This window comes from Bombina bombina, chromosome 4 (genome assembly GCF_027579735.1).
Source record: "Bombina bombina isolate aBomBom1 chromosome 4, aBomBom1.pri, whole genome shotgun sequence".
Taxonomy (NCBI): domain Eukaryota; kingdom Metazoa; phylum Chordata; class Amphibia; order Anura; family Bombinatoridae; genus Bombina; species Bombina bombina.
Window position 1 is genome coordinate 443,521,260 of NC_069502.1, and position 21,112 is coordinate 443,542,371.

Below are 21,112 nucleotides of genomic sequence, written 5' to 3' on the forward strand. Positions count from 1 at the left end.
GATTCCGTCTATGAAATACAGACACCAAACGAGTGGCATTGAGGTTGGTCGCAGGTTCCCACGAATCATCCTCATGGTCATACCCTGTCCAGTGAACTAGATATTCAAGGATTCCATTCCGTCTGCGAGAATCGAGGATGCTATGAACCTCATACTGTGTAGTGAGACAGGGTTTTACCAGGGAAAGTGGAAGGTAGGATGTAAGTTGCAAGAATCTGGTAATCGTAGAGTTACTGTTACTGGGTTAGTGATAGCGATTATAGGGAAAGGTCCTATATAGAGTTTGTTGAGTTTTCTGCATGGTGCCTGTAATCACAAATTTTTAGTGGATAACCAAACTGATTGTCCCACCTGATATGGTGGTTGAGGTCTATGTCTAAGGTTGTAGTACTTTGTATGTGAAGCCTGTGCGTGTCTAATATTCTCTTCAATAACAGATAAAGCTTGAGTAATATCATTCATGACATTGTTAACTTTAGGACAGGCTGCTTCAACACGAGGGTAGTAGTTTATCCTAGGATGTAATCCGTAATTTATGAAAAATGGACTATGGTTGGTAGTGAAATTCTTTGCATTGTTGTAGGCAAACTCAGCTAATGGTAGGTAATTGCCCCAGGTATGGTGTTGATGAGAACAGTAACAACGGAGATACTGTTCTAACCACTGGTTAGTCCTCTCCGTTTGGCCATTAGTCTAAGGGTGGTAAGAAGTACTCAATTTCTGCGTTATATGTAAAGATTTGCAAAGCTGAGTCCAGAATTTTGAAGTGAACTGCGAGCCTCTATCACTGAGGACTGAAATGGGTAACCCATGTAGACGTACAATCTCTCTGATGAAGATGTCAGCTGTCTGTTGAGCAGTCAGTATTTTCGTGATTGGAATAAAATGTGCCATCTTAGAAAACATATCTACGACAACGAATATAGCAGTATAAGAAGAGGATTTTGGAAGATCAACTATAAAATCCATAGCAACGTCTGTCAAGGGGGAGTTTAGAACAGGATAAGGTTGCAACAGATCAACAGGAAGTTGGTGGGAAGTTTTAGAGGTGGAACAGACTGAACAATGAGACACACATCTCTTGACGTAGGTAGTCATTGATGGCCACCAGTACAACCTCTTTAAGAGGTCTAGAGTCTTTTAATAACCTACATGTCCTATGAGAGGGGAATCATGAGTGGATGTTAAGATTTCAGACCTCATGACTGGTGGGATGTAAAGCCGTCTGTTAAAGTATAGGAGTCCATCTTCTAAACGTTGGAGTAAATGCCATGGCTTAGATAGATCTTGTTCCTGATGATTTCTAATCTCAGTGTTGGGTTGAATAAGCATACCCAAAATACTAAGTTTGGAAATGACAGTTGTGGGTTTGTTTTCTATGGGCGGTCTGGGATCTCTTCTTGATAGAGCATCAGCATTCCCATTTCTCTTTCCAGGTCGGTAAGTGATAACAAAATCAAAACGTGAAAAATAAAGACTCCAACGTAACTGTTGTGCGGATAAGGTCCTATTCATTTGCAAGTATTGGAGGTTTTTATGGTCAGTTAACACGATTGTAGGGTGAGTTACACCTTCTAGAAGGTGACGCCAATGTTCAAAAGAACATTTAATGGATAAAAGTTCCTTCTCCCCCGCGGGGTAGTTCCTCTCGGCAGGAGTCGTGACCCTTGAAAAGAAAGCCACTGGGTGCATGATGTCATTCACAGAACTTTTCTGTGAGAGAACTGCCCCTAAAGCATATTCTGAGGCATCCACCTCAAGGATGAACTGTCGGTTTGAATCAGAGAACTGTAATATTGTAGCTGTGGTAAAACTAGTCTTGAGTTGATAGAAAACCAATTGAGTGGCAGGAGACCAGTGGAAATGTTTGGCGTGTTTGGTCAAATCTGTCAAAGGTTTGGCTATTGCAGCAAAATTATGTATGAATTTGCGATAGAAGTTCGCAAACCCCAAAAACCTCTGTACTTCCTTCCTGGACTTAGGAGTTGGCCACTGGTTGACAGCATGAATCTTTGTATCTTCCATCTTTATGCCATTCTTTGAAATATGGTATCCAAGGAAAGAAACCTCTTTAGTATTGAATGTACATTTCTCTAGTTTAGCATATAAATTATGGTTACGTAACCTGGCAAGTACAGTCCTTACGTGTGTGATGTGTTGTTCTTGTGTCTGAGAAAAAATTAAAATGTCATCAAGATAAACAACTATAAATACGTCTAAGATATCTCTGAAAATATAATTTATAAAACACTGAAATGTCGCCGGAGCATTGCACAGACCTAAAGGCATAACAGTATATTCAAATAGACCGTAACGGGTATGGAAAGCTGTCAGCCATTCGTCACGGCTCTAATTCTCACAAGGTTATAAGCACCCCTGAGGTCCAATTTAATTAAAAACCTCTGCACCACGTAACCTCTCAATTAATTCGGAAATCAAGGGTAAACGGTATCCATTTTTTTGTGTCCGTTTGTTAAGTTCCCTAAAATCTATTATGGGTCTTAGGGAGTTATCCTTATTCTTGACAAAAAAAATGTCTGCCCCAGCAGGGGAAGTAGAGGGTCTAATGAAACTCTTGGTAAGGTTCTCCTGAATATAATTTTTTAATGTACCAATTCAGGTTTGGATAAGGGGTAAATGTGTCCATAAGGGATGGAAGCACCTGGGAGGAGATCTATTGGGCAATCGTATGGCCTATGAGGTGGAAGACTCTGAGCTTCTTTTTTGCTAAAAATGTCAGTGAAGTCAGTGTAGTCTGCGGGAAGTGTAGATTGGGATACTAACATAACATTTTTTAAAGGGAAACATGTTTTGTTACCATAAGGTGAATCGAGATGTATGGATCTTTGTTGCCAATTAAAAGTGGGTTCATGTAGTTTGAGCCAAGAGATACCCAGAATGATGAGAAACATAGGAGAGGTTAGTACATCAAAAGAGATTATTTATCTATGTCCTGAATTAGTACAGATAAGCAGGGGAATGGTCTGATGGGTGATTGGACCAGAGGAGATGGGGTTACCGTCAATAAGATTAACAGAAACAGGGAAACGTTTAGTGAGTATAGGTATTATATTTACAGATACAAACTCGTGATCTATGTAGTTACCACATGCCCCAGTGAACTCAGAAATAGTACCGGTTTTCTTTTTCTTTAATATGAGACATGTTTTCACTTCATGTTCACTGGAGGCGCAATACATACAAAGGTTTAGTATGCGTCTCCTATTTTTTTCCTGAGTGGTTAGTGGTCCTCTGATAAAACCTATATCCATAGGTGTCTCCAATTCTTTTGATAAGTTTGCAGTAGTATCATATTTCTTGTATGAAGAGGTAGATACAGCTCTCTCCATACATTGTTCCCTCAAACGTCTATCGATGGTGATCGATAAGGAGAATAGTTCTTCCAGTGTGTCCGGTATTCCTATGCGTGAGATTTCGTCCTTGATGTCATCCGTTAACCCTAGTCGAAATTGATTTTTCAAGGAAACTTCATTCTATTCAGACTCCTTGCCATATATTTTAAACTGGGCCACGTAATCTTCTACCGCTTGTTTACCTTGCTTTAGAGACCTTAAGGAAAGCTCAGCGGTATTCTGTTTAAATGGGTTGTCATAGATGGCTGACATTGCCTTTAAGAAGTTGTTGAGAGAATTCAAGATGGGGTCTTGGGTGTCATTGTATGAATCTGCCCAAGCCCAAGGTTCTCCTCTTAAATAAGAGATAATGGTTAAAACCTTTAACCTATCTGTTGAATAGGTCTTAGGTTTTAACTCAAAAAGGAGCAAGCAAGCATTTTTAAACTCTTTGAAAACTGATCTATTACCATGAAATTTGTCTAGCAAAGAAACCTGTGGTTCAGGGTGAGATTCAGTTTGAGTGGGTCTTGCTGCATATATGTCTCTGAGACATATCTGAGACAACTACCTGGTTAACCACTTCTTGTGGATCCATGAGGGAGTATTATATATCTTAATTTTAAGGCTGGATTATTATGTCACACCTCTAAATATTCATTAGATGGTGGTCTGTAATTTCCTACAACTTTATTTGCCTAGCCCTAATATTAGTGAATAAGGTAATTTGTATGTGTCAGGTGAGGTAACAACTATAGCCTATAGCTGGAGTGTCCAAACTTTGCTCTCCAGAGGTTTTGGAACTACATTTCCGATGATGCTCAGCCAGCATTTTATCTAGCTGAGCATCATGGGAAATGTAGTTCCAAAACCTCTGGAGAGCAAAGTTTGGACACCCCTGGCCTATAGTGATAATTACCCCTTCTGACTTGTTATAGCCACTAGTGATAGGTCAGTGTACACACCGGTGTAACTGACTGATTTGTGAGATAGTGGCAAGTAAGGCTTAAATACTATATCCTAAAACGGACCTCCCATGTATGAGATGGTTATATCTAGATAGTCCAGCATATAGTGATACTGTATTTGCACCAGGTGATCACAGTATGGGATTAGACAGAGTTCCTTACATAGAGCGTTACACACTGGTTGGTAGCGGTAGTAATCAAATCAGTTCAGGCTAATAACTCAGTGGGTTTAACAAGTTATAATATCAATACAATAGTATCCATATGAATTTACATTTGGCACAGTAAAACTTGTATACGACCTGACACCATGGATGAGAATGATCTCAAAGGGATTTGCCAGCAGGAATGAGTTACATTGTCTGCTGCTGAGTGGAACGTCCGTGACAGGAGGCTAAGACAGAAGCGGCTCTTGCGGCAGTAGCTGATGACATCACTGGTAGTGCGTTCCTCCGTAGTGGCTAACTGAAGAGAGAGGTGGAAGTCCGGGCTGCGAGAGACTGATTCAGAAGTTGGTCCGAGGAAAGATTAGTGCTCAATGACAAGTAAGCACTTCTAAGATTGAAGAAAAGGCTAGCTAAGGAGAAGTGAGTTACTTAAGGCGAAACTCTTTTCCAAATAATCCAGCATGGTGTGTAGGTAGGAGGAGCCTTATATAGGGAGGCAGGGAATGAATTAAAGGTACAGGTAGCAAGAGAGAAATCAGGACGGAAATCCTGACTAGACATGTGCGTTTCGATTCGTTCAGAATTGAAATTCGGCCGAATTTGTTAAATTCAGAGATTCGGATCGATTCGAATTTCCGAATTACGGTAGTACCAAATCTACCGAAAAAAATCCGAATTAGTTCGGATTTATTCGTTACATTCAGATGGCCATGGATTACACTTGTATTGTACAGTATATTAGGTTATATCACTCTGCTATGGGTTACACCTAATATACAGTACATAATACTAGTCTAATACACAGCACATCCCACCTAACACATACCGAAATTCTGAATTTCCGAATCGAACCGAACCAAATCCAGCCAAATTTATTTGAATCCGAATGAATCCGAAACTAATTCATTCAAATTTTTCCAAATTTGAATCGATCCGAACCGAAATTCGAAAACATCTGAATCGATCCGAAACAAATTGTTTGGCCATGCACAAGTCTAATCCTGACACACACTGTCAAGGTCCTATAACCCACTACACTGGAGGTCTCTCCCTTACAGAAACAGTAATTTACCTCATATCAAATGTGGTATGTTCTAGTAAGTGAAACCTATTACCGGATATTCTATTAAGATTATTCATGCAGAGATTATCTGCAGAGATTTGTGCACCTGAATGCTCCTTTATCGTTGAAACAAACTTGAGATATATATATATATATATATATATATATGTATATATATATATATATATATATATATATATATATATATATATATATATATATGTATATATTATATATATGTATATTCAACTAAGAATACCAAGAGAACATAGCAAATTTGATGATAAAAGTGAATTGGAAAGTTGTTTAAAATTGAATGCCCTATCTGAATCATGAGATCATGAGTCAAATAATTTTGACTAGACTGTCCCTTTAATTATTGGCTATAGAAAAGCTGTGTAAATATAGCCAGCAGAAGAAATTACACTCCTAGTGGGAGGTAAGAGAGATAATTGTTCTTTAAAAGTATTGGGCTTTTGTTTACAGACAGACATACTATAAAGAAGCATGTGTCTATTCAGAAAGTGATAAAATAAGGAGACTGGATTTTACTGCAAGCTCAACCCATTTTTATTGGCTGTGGTTTCAAAGAACAAAACCAGCTATTTCATATGCAAAAATAAACAATAAAAGAAGCATTTTTTTCAAATATGTTATACTCTGCAGCTGGTATAACAAATCATTGGAAACACATTAAGGGAAAAACAAATGTACTGTACACTGTCCCTTTAATTTGTCAGACACCAAAGCTTTGACAAACATATATAATAAATAGTGTTTTCATAAAACATGTTCCATAGCAGAACGGTTGCAAATAATTTTACATCAGACACTCACATAAATAATGAAAAATAAATTTGTAAATGTAATAACCTTGTAACCATAAAAGTATAATAGTAATGTGACACAAAGTCAAAGGGGCAACCGGTTTATTTGGAGGAAAATTTGTATGTAACTTGAGGTTCCCAACTAAATCATTTGTTTTTAGTTGATATGCTGCGATTGCCTGTGTGCCTCTGATTCCTATTTCTTAAAGAGACACTCAAGTCAAAGTTAAACTTACATGATTTAGATAGAGCAGCAATTTTAAACAACTTTCCAATTTACTTCCATTAACAAAATGTGCACAGTCTTTTTATAATTACACTTTGAGTCACCATCTTCTACTGAGCATGTGCAAAAATAAACAGAATATATGTATATGCATTTGTGATTGGCTGATGTCTGTCACATGATACAAGAGGAGTGGAAATAGACATAACTGACATTTGTCAGAAAAAAAAACTACTACTCACTTTAAGTTCAGACTTAGGGGTAGATTTATCAAAGCAATTTGCATGTAATTACGGGCAAAATAACGCATGTGCACCAATCGCCATATTTATGAAAGCAATCTGCGCCTATAATTATGCAAATCTGAATGAAACTTCTTCGCACTCTGCTTGCATTCGCCTAGGCGCACGGGCGCGCTCCCAAGTGCACCAATATACAGTAGTAATAGGCGTAATTTCACAGCCGACTTACAAATATGCTCAGTTTCTTATTTATCATTGCTTTGCACCGATAGTATTCTATATTTCGCCATACAGACTGAGGCGAACACCATTATCATACATGCTTTTATATCTTTTGATGCAGTACTTTTTTCTTTTAACTAATTTTTCAAAGGCTTGGCGCCAAAAGAAGAGACTGTTATTGACAGAAATTTGCGCTTCCACAGGTGCATATGGGAACCAAGAGTATTATATATATATATATCGATATATTGATTTTTGTGATCTTAAATTCCCAACATATGACAAAAACAGCCCGGAAACATTACATAATATAAATATGTGCAAAATAGATACCTAAAAAACGCTTTCTTAATAATCAAGACATGGCGGCTTAAATATTTATAGGGATGTACTGTAATAAATAGGGAGTAAATGCTTTTTCCGACAGGCGAAATTTATAATTATTACGGCCCAGCTCGCCTTTTACTAAACGCGCAAAATTACATCTATTTTAGGCAATTCTGACCTATTTGAGCTTACATGGGCCGACTGGAAAGACATTTATGACACAACCTGGAGACCTAATGTTCTTTCTCCCTCTTAGCCCTCTTGGGCGGGATAGGAGATCTGACTTAGGGATAGACCTGACTGGACCCAGATGGCTTTCTTTTGAAACACCCACTTCTCACTGACGACATACTCCTCAACCCTCTTCCTCCCCCCCCTCTTCTCACTTCTAGACTTCTATCCTTTCCCCCTTTATCCGGGCCAAGAGACCCTTGGGTCTCCCCCATTCGTGCTACAAGGTACCAATATGTATTTTAACTAATCTCTATATTAACGGAATTTCCTTGAACAATATACTAGTCATCTTACAATGTGTGTCTATAGACTGCTTAGAGGACGAGATGTGTCCTCGCATTACTAAATTTGTTTCTGTTTTGTTTCTCTCTTGTTACTTGTAAACATGATAAGACCAATAAAGCTCTTTTGAAAACTAAAAAAAAAAAAAAAAAAAAAAAAAAAAATTACATCTATTTTTTTTTTATAAATTCAGGCGCACATGTGCGCTTCTCCGGAGGAGAGCTGGGGCGCAGTTACATGCGAAGCACATACAGAGTTCACCTAGCCTTTGATAAATCTACCTCTATGTGCTATTGCATTGTCTCATACATTTGTTGACTGTGCAAATCTACAGTATTTACTGGTCCTTTAAGAAGTGTTTTGTTACCTTCAAGAAACATGCCCATTTACAAACGCAATATAATGTGAAAGGCTATATAAAGTAGCACATCAAACTAAGCAGAGTGATTTACAATATTAGCTCATTAGAATTGCCTGATTTGACTCACATGGATGTATTGATCAAAGGTTCTAAATGTCACATTATTCCACTGAGCATTTGATGTGTATACTTCATATAATAATACATTTTTTTTACATTGTGGGTTGGTTAAATCAGATTTTTTTTATTAATGTAACAAAACATTAAAGTACTTTGTCAATATATATTGTACAACTCACTTGCAGGGGTGGTTCTGCTGGTAAGTCCATGTCGCTCTGACTGTTTCTCAAACATAAGTTCACTCCGCGACTTGACGCAGAAATATTCCTCTGCTTTCACAATATACCCCACTGAACTACTGCGGCGCTGTAAGACCACATTCCATGGTTCAGGATCAGGTTCCGCTGGGCGAGACATGTGCAGAATACGGGGCAACTTATTAAGAAAGATCTGAAAAAAATAAAAATGACAGAATTAGAAAATAAAAAGGAAAAAGCTAAAGGATTTAGCTTCTCATACAACATAGCTGGAAGAAAAATGTGTAGGAAATCAGAAGACATAACTGAGTAAGAGGATACAACACTTGTAGCAAAAATCTCCTTTTCAATAGTCTTTTACTAAAGAAACATGAAAATCATTATTTCATATATAATATATTCAGCTGTGTGAATTCAAATAAAACTGATAATATTGCGATCACAGTGTAACAGACTTGTTATTAAAGGGACACTGAACCCAATTTTTTTCTTTCGTGATTCAGATAGAGCATGCAATTTTAAGCAACTTTCTAATTTTCTCCTATTATCAAAATTTCTTCATTCTCTTGGTATGTTTATTTGAAAAGCAAGAATGTAAGTTTAGATGCCGGCCCATTTTTGGTGAACAACCTGGGTTGTCCTTGCTGATTGGACAGCACCAATAAACAAGTGCTGTCCATTGGTCTGAACAAAAAATGTGCTGGCTCCTTAGCTTTTATGCCTTCTTTTTCAAATAAAGATAGCAAGAGAACGAAGAAAAATTGATAATAGGAGTAAATTAGAAAATTGCTTAAAATCACATGCTCTATCTTATATCATGAAAGAAAAAAAAATTGGGTTCAGTGTCCCTTTAATAAAGAACACATTTATTGCAGTTGCAATATTATAACATTTTCAGAATAGTGAGAACTAATATTGGCTATAAAAATAGAATATTAAAATAACATCACAGCAGACGGCCCCTTTATCTCAGTTCTTTTGACAGACTTGAATTTTAGCCAATCAGTTCTGTCTCATAAATAACTCCATGGAGTGAGCACAATGTTATCTATGTGGCACACGTGATCTAGCACTGTCTAATGTGAAAAACTGTTAAAACGCACTGAGATAAGAGGTGGCCTTCAAGCCTTAGAAATTAGCATATGAGCCTACCTAGATTTAGCTTTCAAAAATAATATCAAGAGAACAAAGCAAATTTAATTATTAAAGTACAGTGGAAAGTTGTTTAAAATTGCATGTCCTATCTGAATCATGAAAGTTTAATTTTGACTTGACTGTGGGTTTGTGACCAGATGTGCCTTTTTTTTTTTTTTTCCTGATGTCCGAAATGCCTTCTTTTTTATGTTTTTTTTTTTAATATATCCAATGCTTGTGTGCTATTTTTACCTAGTGCTTGAATTACAATTTTTTTTTTTTATAAATACTATTGGCTAGATTACGAGTTTTGCTTAAGAGGCTGTGCAGTTCTAACGAGCAGTTTTCCCTCACTGCTCACTTACCTGCAGCGTTGATATTACGAGTTTTCAGAAACCTGTCGTTAAAAGACAAGAAGTGCGCATTGAGCAAAATTTTGCTCATTACAGCACTCCAATATCAGTGCTGCTTAAGTCAGCGGTGAGCTGGTGTAACGTGCTCGTGCACAATTTCCCCATAGGAATCAACGGGGAGAGCCGGCTGAAAAAAGTCTAACACCTGCAAAAAAGCAGCGTAAAACTCCTTAACGCAGCCCCATTGATTCCTATGGGGAAATAAAAGTTATGTCTACACCTAACACCCTAACATGAACCCCGAGTCTAAACACCCCTAATCTTACACTTATTAACCCCTAATCTGCCGCCCCCGACATCGCCAACACCTACATTATATTATTAACCCCTAATCTGCCACTCTGGACACCGCTGCCACCTACATTATACTTATGAACCCCTAATCTGCTGCCCCCAACATCGCCGCCACCTACATTATATTTATTAACCCCTAATCTGCCGCCCCCAATGTCGCCGCCACCTACCTACACTTATTAACCCTAATCTGCCACCCCCAATGTTGCCGCCACTATAATAAACATATTAACCCCTAAACCGCCGCACTCCTGCCTCACAAACATTAGTTAAATATTATTAACCCCTAATCTGCCGCCACCTACCTACATTTATTAACCCCTAATCTGCCGCCCCAACATCGCCGCCACTATATTAAAGTTATTAACCCCTAAACCTAAGTCTAAACCTAAACCTAACACACCCTAACTTAAATTTAATTTAAATAAATCTAAATAAATATTCCTATCATTAACTAAATTATTCCTATTTAAAACTAAATCTAAAATGTGCAAATATAGAATAATGATACAGTTTAAAGGACAGATATTTTAGTTTAATACATGCTTAATTTTTGTTGTGCTCATTGTTTATAGGTACATTGAAGGGAAAAACAGGTAATAATGAAGGAACAATGCACTATGACCAGACATATTGTAAATATTTAAACAAAAGTTAAAATGTAAACTAGTGACACTTATGGCACATTGCATTGAAATGAACAACCATAAAACTGATTAGAAAAAATAAATAAAAAATAGATATTTTCTAAATAAATGAATTTCACTACCCCTGAAATAATATGAAATAATCATTGCTTATGTTTTTTCCCCTCTAATGTTTGTTCTTTAAACTTACGTTTTTCATCTTGTCTGACAAGATATGTGTGCTTGGTGTTCTGAAGTGTAAGTTGAGCACAATGACACAGCTCACAACCACGATTGTCACCAAGACCATGATAAACATCAGGAACCTAGGGGGACATAAGATATCTTTAGTTATTCTGTAAATCTTCCATTTCTTACGGAGTGGGAGTCACTCAAACAACCAGTTAAAGTGTACAGTGCCTCTTACAGTTAGGTGTAGTGCACACTGTAGGTTCTGCACACAAGTCACTCAACCAGTTAAAGTGTACAGCACCTCTTACAGTTAGGTATAGTGCACACTGTAGGTTCTGCACATAACCCCTGTATACCACTGTAAATAATCCAAATAACAGCAGCACCATCCTCCAATCTTCAAGGCAAAAAGTCTATTGAAACAAAGCAATAAAATACAGCAACAACATTTCTGTCTAACTGACCTTAAACATCAGTTAGACTGAAATGTTGTTGTTTGGATTATTTACTGAGTGAGACATATAGGGTGGTCAGTTGAGTGCTATGTGATATTGTGTTAGGGGACAGGGTTTTATATATGGATAATTGCAGTAGGCAAAGTGTTAGATATAGGATTGTGGTAAATGACAGGATCATGTAAGTGTATATGGGTAATTGTTTTAGGGAACAGTCTTGCAAATTGGGTTAATTGTTGTGGGAGGAAAAGTTCTATATCGAGTTATTTGCAGTAGAGGACAGGAATGGCTATAGCGTTAACTGTCGTGTGGGATACTAGAGTTGCATATAATATATTTTTTAATGTGGTGGAGGTTTTATTTTATTGTGCTCACTGGCATTTTCTGGAGCAGTAGCTGCCAATTTGTTTGGCTGTTGTGACTAGATGTCGATAAAAAAGGGCTATAAATATGTAGTTTCACTTCAAGATATGTCTAAGGGCCTGAAATCACCAAATTGGAGTGAAATATCACACTGAACCATGCATAGGCAGATCTCAATCAGTTCTGTAAAAAATGAGGTTGAACCTGGAAATCCAGGTGAGTGGAGGAAAGTAATGGAGCCCCATGGAATGGAGAATCTAGCAGGAGCATTACTAACTAGCATTACAGGAAACATTACTAACAACATGATTTTATGAAGGGTATGCACATTTAATTGCAGTGTTTCCAGTGTACTTTAACTTGCATTTAACTTCAATAGTTACATTGGTGAGATAAAACAGTGAAACTTGGGGAATTAAAGGGACAGTACACTGTAAATTTTTTTTTCTTCCATTAATGTATTTTAAATGACTTGTTATACCAACTGCAGAGTATAAAATATTTGAGAAATTGCATTTTCGGGTTTATTTGTGTATATGAAGTAGCTGGTTTTGTGCATTGAAACCACAGCCTATTACAATGGGTTGAGCTTCAGGTAATATCAGATCTCATTATGTTATCACTTGGTGTACACACACTTGCTTCCTTTATCTTATAATTGTCTGGAACACCAAAGCTCAATACATAGAGAGAACAATGGAAAATTATCATTTTATTACTTAACTATCACCCCCCCCCACTGAGAGTGTAACTTCTTCTGCTGACTGTGTTTACTTAGGCTTGTCAATAGCATATACTACAGTATCAAAACTTTCAGTATAGGTTGGGAAACCACAAGCTAAATCAGCTGTTTCAAATGCTGAAATAGGAGTAAAGGAGCTACTTGCAACCAATTTAATACACTCTAGCAGGTAAAAAGGATCATTGGGAATAATTTAAAGGGGAGAACGTTTTTGGGTGAACTGTCCCTTTAACATTTTTAGACAATAAATTGAAATCTGTGGGAGAACTCTAGATACACCAAACACCCCTACTTGCCAATGTTGTGAGATTCATTTTGCAAATAATATATGCTATTTGAATTTACTACTTTTTGGTATAATTTAACTTTATACTTTGAAATAACATTGTACAATATGATTTTAATATGCTTATTTTATTGAGCATTATACTGTTATGTATGTGTATATAGCAATGTATGGCATACCGCGTAATGAGATACACAGCTTTCATGGTAAAATTTGCCATTCAAAATTCTGGTAATGGAACTTGTAGCACCGACAGGTAGATAATTACACCTTGCTTTAGAGAATGAGGCCTAAGTCTAGATAAACAATAAAAGAGGGCACGAAAATGTGAAGAAAAAAAAAAACACTTATGCAAAATATCAAATAATATCAAACCACCAAAATTAGCCCGTGTTCATAATAAGGTTCCAAATATAACAGAGTACAATCGGATGTAGAATCTCTTAGAATTAGGGATGCACGAAATTTTGGCCGCAGAAACGTTTCGGCCGAAAATGGCTTTTTCGGTCATTTATTTTTTTGTATTTTTTGCCTATTTTCTGTTAAATTATTGTGTAGCATATTTCAAATGTGATGCTAACCTAGAGCTGCCGTTTGAGTTCATTACTTGACTTACTGTTTTGCATATAATAATAATTTCTAGGACTATACTTTATTTGGATAATTGGGAAAAAAAAACCCTGTTAAATCTGATTCTGTTACACAGAACTAAATACAGAATAATACAGTATATTGATATTTAATGTTGTTTTAAGAAGGGATGCAAAAACATTTTGGCCGAAAATGGCATTGTGGGTTTTTTTCTGTTTCGTTTTTTTTTTTTGGCTGCTTTTTTTTCTTGGTAAAATTATTGTGTAGCATATTATTGTCTTAAGATATTCCTTGCCCAATTTTAGTGTGTTACTTTTAATAAGTGTGGTTATTTTATTGGCTTGCAGTTTTTCAATTCAGATTCATTCCTTAGATAGTCTAATTATGCAAAAAAAAAAAACTTAAAAAAAAAATATTTAAAAATTATTTGAAAAAAATAAATTTTCGGTTTTGGTTTTTCGGCCAAGTGCATCCTGGATTTTCGGGTTCGGTTTCGTTCCAGAATTTCCACTTTAGTGCCTCACTACATAGAATGATGTCTCCTCAAAGAGAAAAGAAGAATGGAACAAACAGCGTGATACTGCATATAAGAATCTTCCCAACAATCTTTAACACTTGGTACTCACACTTTGTTTAGCTACTATAGCTCAGACGTATAGGCACTATTCAGTAACCTAATGGATGGCTGGAACTCTTCTTTAAAAACATTTATTTTGCTTACAAATGTATATACATTTTTTTTTAAAACAAATCAGGCTTAAAAGTCCATTGAGGTAATTAGCAGCCCATAGCAAACATTAGATTCTCAAACGTATAGTCAATAATACAGTTAAAGGGACATGAAGCCAGATTTTTTTCTTTTATGATTAAGATAAAGCTTTCCAATTTCCTTCTATTATCTTATTAGTTTCATTCTCTTTGTATCCTTTGTTGAAATATATACGTAGGTAGGCTAGAAGCTGCTGATTGGTGGCTGCACATCTATGCCTCTTCTCATTGGCTTTCAGCTAGTTCTCAGCAGTGCATTACTGCTCTTTCAACAAAGAAGAGAGAGAATGAAGCAAAGTCCCTATTACACTATTAATTCCTAAACAGCTACACCATCACTAAGTGCCTGATACACTATTAACCCCTACACCGCCACACCCACACATCACAAAGTATCCTTCTACACTATAGACTCCTAAACTGCCAAAGTACCCACTAACCTCTAAACCCCCTAACCAACTACCCCCCTAACACCCCTAACCTAACACCCCCTAAGTTATAAAAAAAAACAAAAAACGTTACATTAAAAATAAAAGCTAACATTACAGAAAACAAAAAACCTAACATTACAAAAATCAAAACAATGTAACATTACAGAAAAAAAAAAAAACTAACATTACAGAAAAAAACCCAGTTATAATTATTCTAAAACTAAAGCCCCACTTAAACAAAAAAACACCAAAAAAATAGAAACCCTATACTAACACTAAAAAAACTATTGCCTTTAGAATGGCTTTTTGTAGGGCATTGCCCTAAAGTTACTTAGCTCTTTTTCACCAAAAAAATACAACCATTTCTACAATCAAAGTAACCCCCCACCACCACAAAAGAAAAACTTACTCTAAAAATTGCTCTGAAAAAGGCGTTTGGTAGAGCTCTTTTGCTGCCCAAAACCAAAATAAAAACAATTCTAAAAAAAACAACCAAAAATAAGAGTACCACTAAACCCCAAAGATGGTACTCACCAAACTTGAATCTGGCTCCTACATGCTTGCCAACTGCAGTGCTCCTCTTCTAGCCTGGCGGCGGAGGTCTTCTATCTTCACCTAGTAGTGGTGTTCCTCTTTCTTTATCCCAGCGGGAACGGTGGTCTTTTTTCTTCATCCATCTTTTTATCTTCTGATCTTCCGTCCGATGTCCTCTTCATGCGGTAACGCCACACTCTGAATTTTTTATGTGAGGTACCCCCTTTAAATATGGGTACCCTTGCATTGCTATTGGCTTTTTTTCATTTTCAAATTCAAATCAGCCAATAGAATGAAAGATTTTTTCTATTGGCTGATTTGAATTTGAAAAATGTTCCCTTCCAGGAAATTTTTGTGGAGTCCCATCATGAAATGTCTGTTTTATAGGCGCTCTGAAAAGCAAAACTGCTTGTGAAGGAATAACGTGTTGCTGGGAGGCAAAACTTGAGGACTTCTTCCTTGTAGGCTTCTCAATGGGTCTAAAGACCGCTGCTCCATAACTTGTCCGCCTGCTCTGAGGCTGCGGACAGAAATCAACCCGATCGAATATGATCGAGTTGATTGACACCCCTTGCTAGTGGCCGATTGGCCGCAAATCTGCAGGGGGGGGGGCAGAATTGCACCAGCAGTTCACAGTGAACTGCTGGTGCAATGGTAAATGCCAACAGTGTATGCTGTCGGCATTTATCGATGGGCAGCAATGGGCAGCAGACATGATACGCTACTTCGTATCATGTCCGCTCGCACATTGTTAAATATGCCCCAATTTCTCCAATATGGTTGACTGTAGGATGCACCTCAGATGGTAAGCTGCAAGAAGAGGGATCCAGTTCCCTGTCTGCTGGTATGCTACACCAAACTGTACTGCCTAGTGGAGGCATCTGTGTTTGCAATGGGTTTGAAGACTCATTCACACTCAACTTGGTATCTTCTCTTTACTGGTAGGATCAGAAGTGAATTGCTGGGAAATGGTCTTTGAGAAGTAAGCATTGAGATGCGCTGATTTGTTGTTCCGAAGAGCACACTACTTATCCTCCACGATGCTAATAAAATATTGCAGGTCAGGCAGATTATACTGGGTGAGGGAAAATGCAGTGACAAGCGAGATTGCAATGCTCACTCGGCGGTTTCCTGGAGTGTTATTGCTAAGGGGGGTTAAGGTAAGGCCATCTCCATTTGCTCCTAAGACTTCAAATAGCCTGGAACACTGGAGCTGGATTGACAAACAAAAAAGGCTGCATCAGATCCTCAGCACTTGATAAAGCACAATCCTTGCAGAAAGTAGATTACATGAAAATCTAACGATATTCAGTAGAATACTAGCACTGCGGAATCTGTTGGTGCTCTACAAATAACCGATAATAATAATAATAATAGAATAGATTCAATATTGTCTCCAGCTCTCAGCATTGCGATCTGTCATGGCTGCCGCTCTGAAGTTCTCCAGTCCCTATACATTTGAGCTATAGTAGCTCAGTGTGAGTACCAAGTGTTGAAGATTGTTTGGGAAGATTATTATATGCAGTTTCACTTTGTTCCTTTCTTCTTTTCTCTTTGAGGAGATATTATTCTGAGGGGTTCTACATATAATTACACTTAAATTCAGGAACCTTATTATGAACATGTAAGAACTTTGGTGGTTTGATATTATTTGATATTTTGCACAAGTGTTTTTTGTTTTCTTTACATTTTTGCTCTTTGTTTATTTTTTTTACACTTGTTGAATTGTAATACGCTTGTTAGCATTCATTATACAGTATAATAAAACAGGATTATTGATCTGAATATAGGTTGTGCTAAAGCTCACTTGCTGATAAGTGGGATAGCCAAGGAGGTCTCTGGTAGACGTTGCGATATCAGCAGTAAGAATACAGCCTGAGCCAGCAGGACCGAAATGGAAAATGTCATCTTCTCTCCACCTGTGGGAAGCAATCAGTTACTACTAACCGTCCTCAGAGTGATCCAGGCAAATGCTGTAATACATTTAATTAAAATTTATTTTATCACATATATAAAACTTTACTAAACAACTTTTTAATGTTATACTTGAGGATCTGTGTCCCTATCCACCAATAGTACTGTGAATTTTACCCTTCTCTCCCAATATGCAGCTGCTCCAAAAGATGGGTCGTGCACAAAACATATATTTCCTGTTAGCTTCAATACCCATATAAACATCTTTAAAGTAACCTTATCTTCTTCCATAAATATTTTATTATGTTCATTTACTTCTCTTTCCTATATACGATTTGTTTTTTAGCTTTATGTCCCCTTGTTCAGGGCAAGCCACCCTGTATACAGGAAAACTATAATAATAATTATTTCTAATGCACAATAAGCATTTTCGTTAACCTAGACTGAAAAGTATCATCAGAAACTATCTGCTTAATTAAGACATTTACACACTGTTAATAATGATGACAACTAATTGTAGCATAAACTATTTAAGATGGTGTTGTATGTCTTGATTACTTAGACTTTTTTACTTAGATTTTTTTTTTCTGAGAACCCACAAATAGATTAAGTGTATGGTAGTTCCAGAGAAGTAGATATCAGATGGAACTAAATATTTTCCAGCCTTATACTAAAATCATAAACCTTTGCTGTTCATCTTCCTACAACAACAAGGTTTGTGTTGATCTCTAGGATGTTCATACAATTCCCCATGCTGTAGAAGAGCTGGCTACCTACTGTCAGCAGGCAGGTAGAAGACAAAGTTGGCCATCAAAGCAATAAGGACACAAGGAGCGAGGATGTTAATGATGTAGAATAGAGGCTTGCGTTCTATGATGAGATAGAATGTGATGTCCTGGTACTTGGTGCTCTCAGGAGACACAGTCTTGTCAATGTTCTTTTTTGCTGGAATATGGACAATCTCCCACTCGCCATTTTCTGCCAGAAGGATTTAGATGATTATTAAAAAAAATGCTCACAGAGTAGTTTAAACATCTGATTAATAATATGGTGATTTTTCTTCTTCTGTATACTGTGAGCCTTATTTAAACAATTTCTCAGTTTAATTCCAAAATTTAAAAAAAAATGGACACAAAAACATTTTTTTCTGTTTTGAATCTAGGAAAGGCCATTTTAAAATGTATTGCAGTTTTTTTTCTTCTTGAAAAATAGATGTTCTTGTCACAGTCAACCAATGAAGCACTGGAAGTTCTGGTTATCAGACAGAAAACAGTGGCACTCTATCGGCTAGATTACGAGTTTTGCGTTAAGAGCGGTGCGGTACTAACGTGCAAGTTATTGTCACCGCTCACTTACCTGCAGCGGTGGTATTACAGGTTTTTATAAACCCGGCGTTAGCAGACAAGAAGTGAGCGTAGAGCAAACTTGTGCTCCATACCGCACTCCAATACAGCGCTGCTTAAGTAAGCGGTGAGCTGGTTGTACGTGTTTGTGCACGATTTCCCCATAGACATCAATGGGGAGAGCCGGCTGAGAAAAAGTCTAACACCTGCAATAAAGCAGCGTAAAGCTCAGTAACGCAGCCCCATTGATTCCTATGGGGAAACTAAATTTATGCTTACACCTAACACCCTAACATGAACCCCCGAGTCTAAACACCCCTAATCTTACACTTATTAACCACTAATCTGCCGCCCCCAACATCGCCGACACCTACATTATACTTATTAACCCCTAATCTGCCACTCCGGACATCGCCGCCACTATAATAAACATATTAACCCCTAAACCGCCGCACTCCCGCATTGCAAACACTAGTTAAATATTATTAACCCCTAATCTGCTGTCCCTAACATCGCCACCACCTACCTACATTTATTAACCCCTATTCTGTCGCCCCCAACATCGCCACCACTATAATAAATTTATTAACCCCTAAACCTAAGTCTAAGTCTAACCCTAACACCCCTAACATAAATATTATTAAAATAAATATAAATACTATTAATAAATAAATAATTCCTATTTTAAACTAAATACTTACCCGTAAAATAAACCCTAGGCTAGCTACAATATAACTAATAGTTACATTGTAGCTAGCTTAGGTTTTATTTTTATTTTACAGGCAAGATTATATTTATTTTAACTAGGTAGAATAGTTACTAAATAGTTATTAACTATTTAATAACTACGTAGCTAAAATAAATACAAATTTACCTGTAAAATAAAACTTAACCTGTCTTACACTAACACCTAACCTTACACTAAAATTAAATCGATTACCTAAATTAAATACAATAACCTAAATTACAGAAAAACAAAAACTAATTACAAGATATTTAAACTAATTACACCTAATCTAATAGCCCTATCAAAATAAAAAAGCCCCCCCCCAAATAAAATAAACCCCTAGAATAAAACTAAACTACCAAAAGCCCGTAAAAGGGCCTTTTGCGGGGCATTGCCCCAAAGATATCAGCTCTTTTACCTGTAAAAAAAAATACAAACACATCCGCCCCAACAGTAAAACCCACCACCCACACAACCAACCCCCCAAATAAAACCATAACTAAAAAAACCTAAGCTCCCCATTGCCCTGAAAAGGTCATTTGGATGGGCATTGCCCTTAAAAGGGCATTTAGCTCTTTTGCAGCCCAAACCCTAACCTAAAAATAAAACCCACCCAATACACCCTTAAAAAATCCTAACACTAACCACCGAAGATCCACTTACAGTTTTGAAGAGCCGACATCCATCGTCAACGAAGCCGGAAGAAGTCTTCATCCAAGCAACAAGAAGTCCTCAACGAAGCCAGCAGAAGTGGTCCCCCAGACGGGCAGAAGTCTTCATCCAGACGGCATCTTCTATCTTCATCCATCCATCTTCAAGACATCAGACGCGGAGCATCCTCTTCTTCCGACGACTCCCGATGAATGAAGGTTCCTTTAAGTGATGTCATCCAAGATGGCGTCCCTTAGATTCCGATTGGCTGATAGAATTCTATCAGCCAATCGGAATTAAGGTTGAAAAAACCCTATTGGCTGATGCAATCAGCCAATAGGATTGAGCTCACATTCTATTGGCTGATTGGAACAGCCAATAGGATGCAAGCTCAATCCTATTGACTGATTGGATTTTTTCAACCTTAATTCCGATTGGCTGATAGAACCTTTATTCATCAGGAGTCGTCGGAAGAAGAGGATGCTCCGTCTGGAGGACCACTTCTGCCGGCTTCATTGAGGACTTCTTGTCGCTTGGATGAAGACTTCTCCCAGCTTTGTTGACGATGGATGTCAGCTCTTCAAAACTGTAAGTGGATCTTCGGGGGTTAGTGTTAGGATTTTTTAAGGGTGTATTGGGTGGGTTTTATTTTTAGGTTAAGGTTTGGGCTGCAAAAGTGCTAAATGCCCTTTTAAGGGCAATGCCCATCCAAATGCCTTTTTCAGGGCAATGGGGAGCTTAGGTTTTTTTAGTTAGGGTTTTATTTGGGGGGTTGGTTGTGTGGGTGGTGGGTTTTACTGTTGGGGTGGTTGTTTGTAATTTTTCTTACAGGTAAAAGAGCTGATTTCTTTGGGGCAATGCCCGGCAAAAAGCCCTTTTAAGGTCTATTGGTAGTTTAGTTTAGGCTAGGGGTTTATTTTATTTTGGGGAGGCTTTTTTTATTTTGATAGGGCTATTAGATTAGGTGTAATTAGTTTAAATATCTTGTAATTTGTTTTTTATTTTCTGTAATTTAGTGGTTTTTTTTTTTGTAATTTAGGTAATTGTATTTAATTTAGG

At 37.2% G+C, this 21,112-nt stretch overlaps 1 protein-coding gene across 2 annotated transcripts in view; it reads right to left on the reverse strand.

The window, feature by feature from the left end:
- Window positions 1-21,112, reverse strand: part of CHRND (cholinergic receptor nicotinic delta subunit) — a 110,071-nt gene that overhangs the window by 62,468 nt on the left and 26,491 nt on the right. For both annotated transcript variants that reach the window (XM_053710292.1, XM_053710293.1), the window contains exons 7-10: window positions 18,110-18,310; window positions 17,226-17,337; window positions 11,268-11,382; window positions 8,572-8,782 (exon numbers count right to left, since the gene is read on the reverse strand). In XM_053710292.1, coding sequence (XP_053566267.1) covers window positions 8,572-8,782; window positions 11,268-11,382; window positions 17,226-17,337; window positions 18,110-18,310 — 639 coding nt within the window. The remainder of the gene's footprint in view (window positions 1-8,571; window positions 8,783-11,267; window positions 11,383-17,225; window positions 17,338-18,109; window positions 18,311-21,112) is intronic.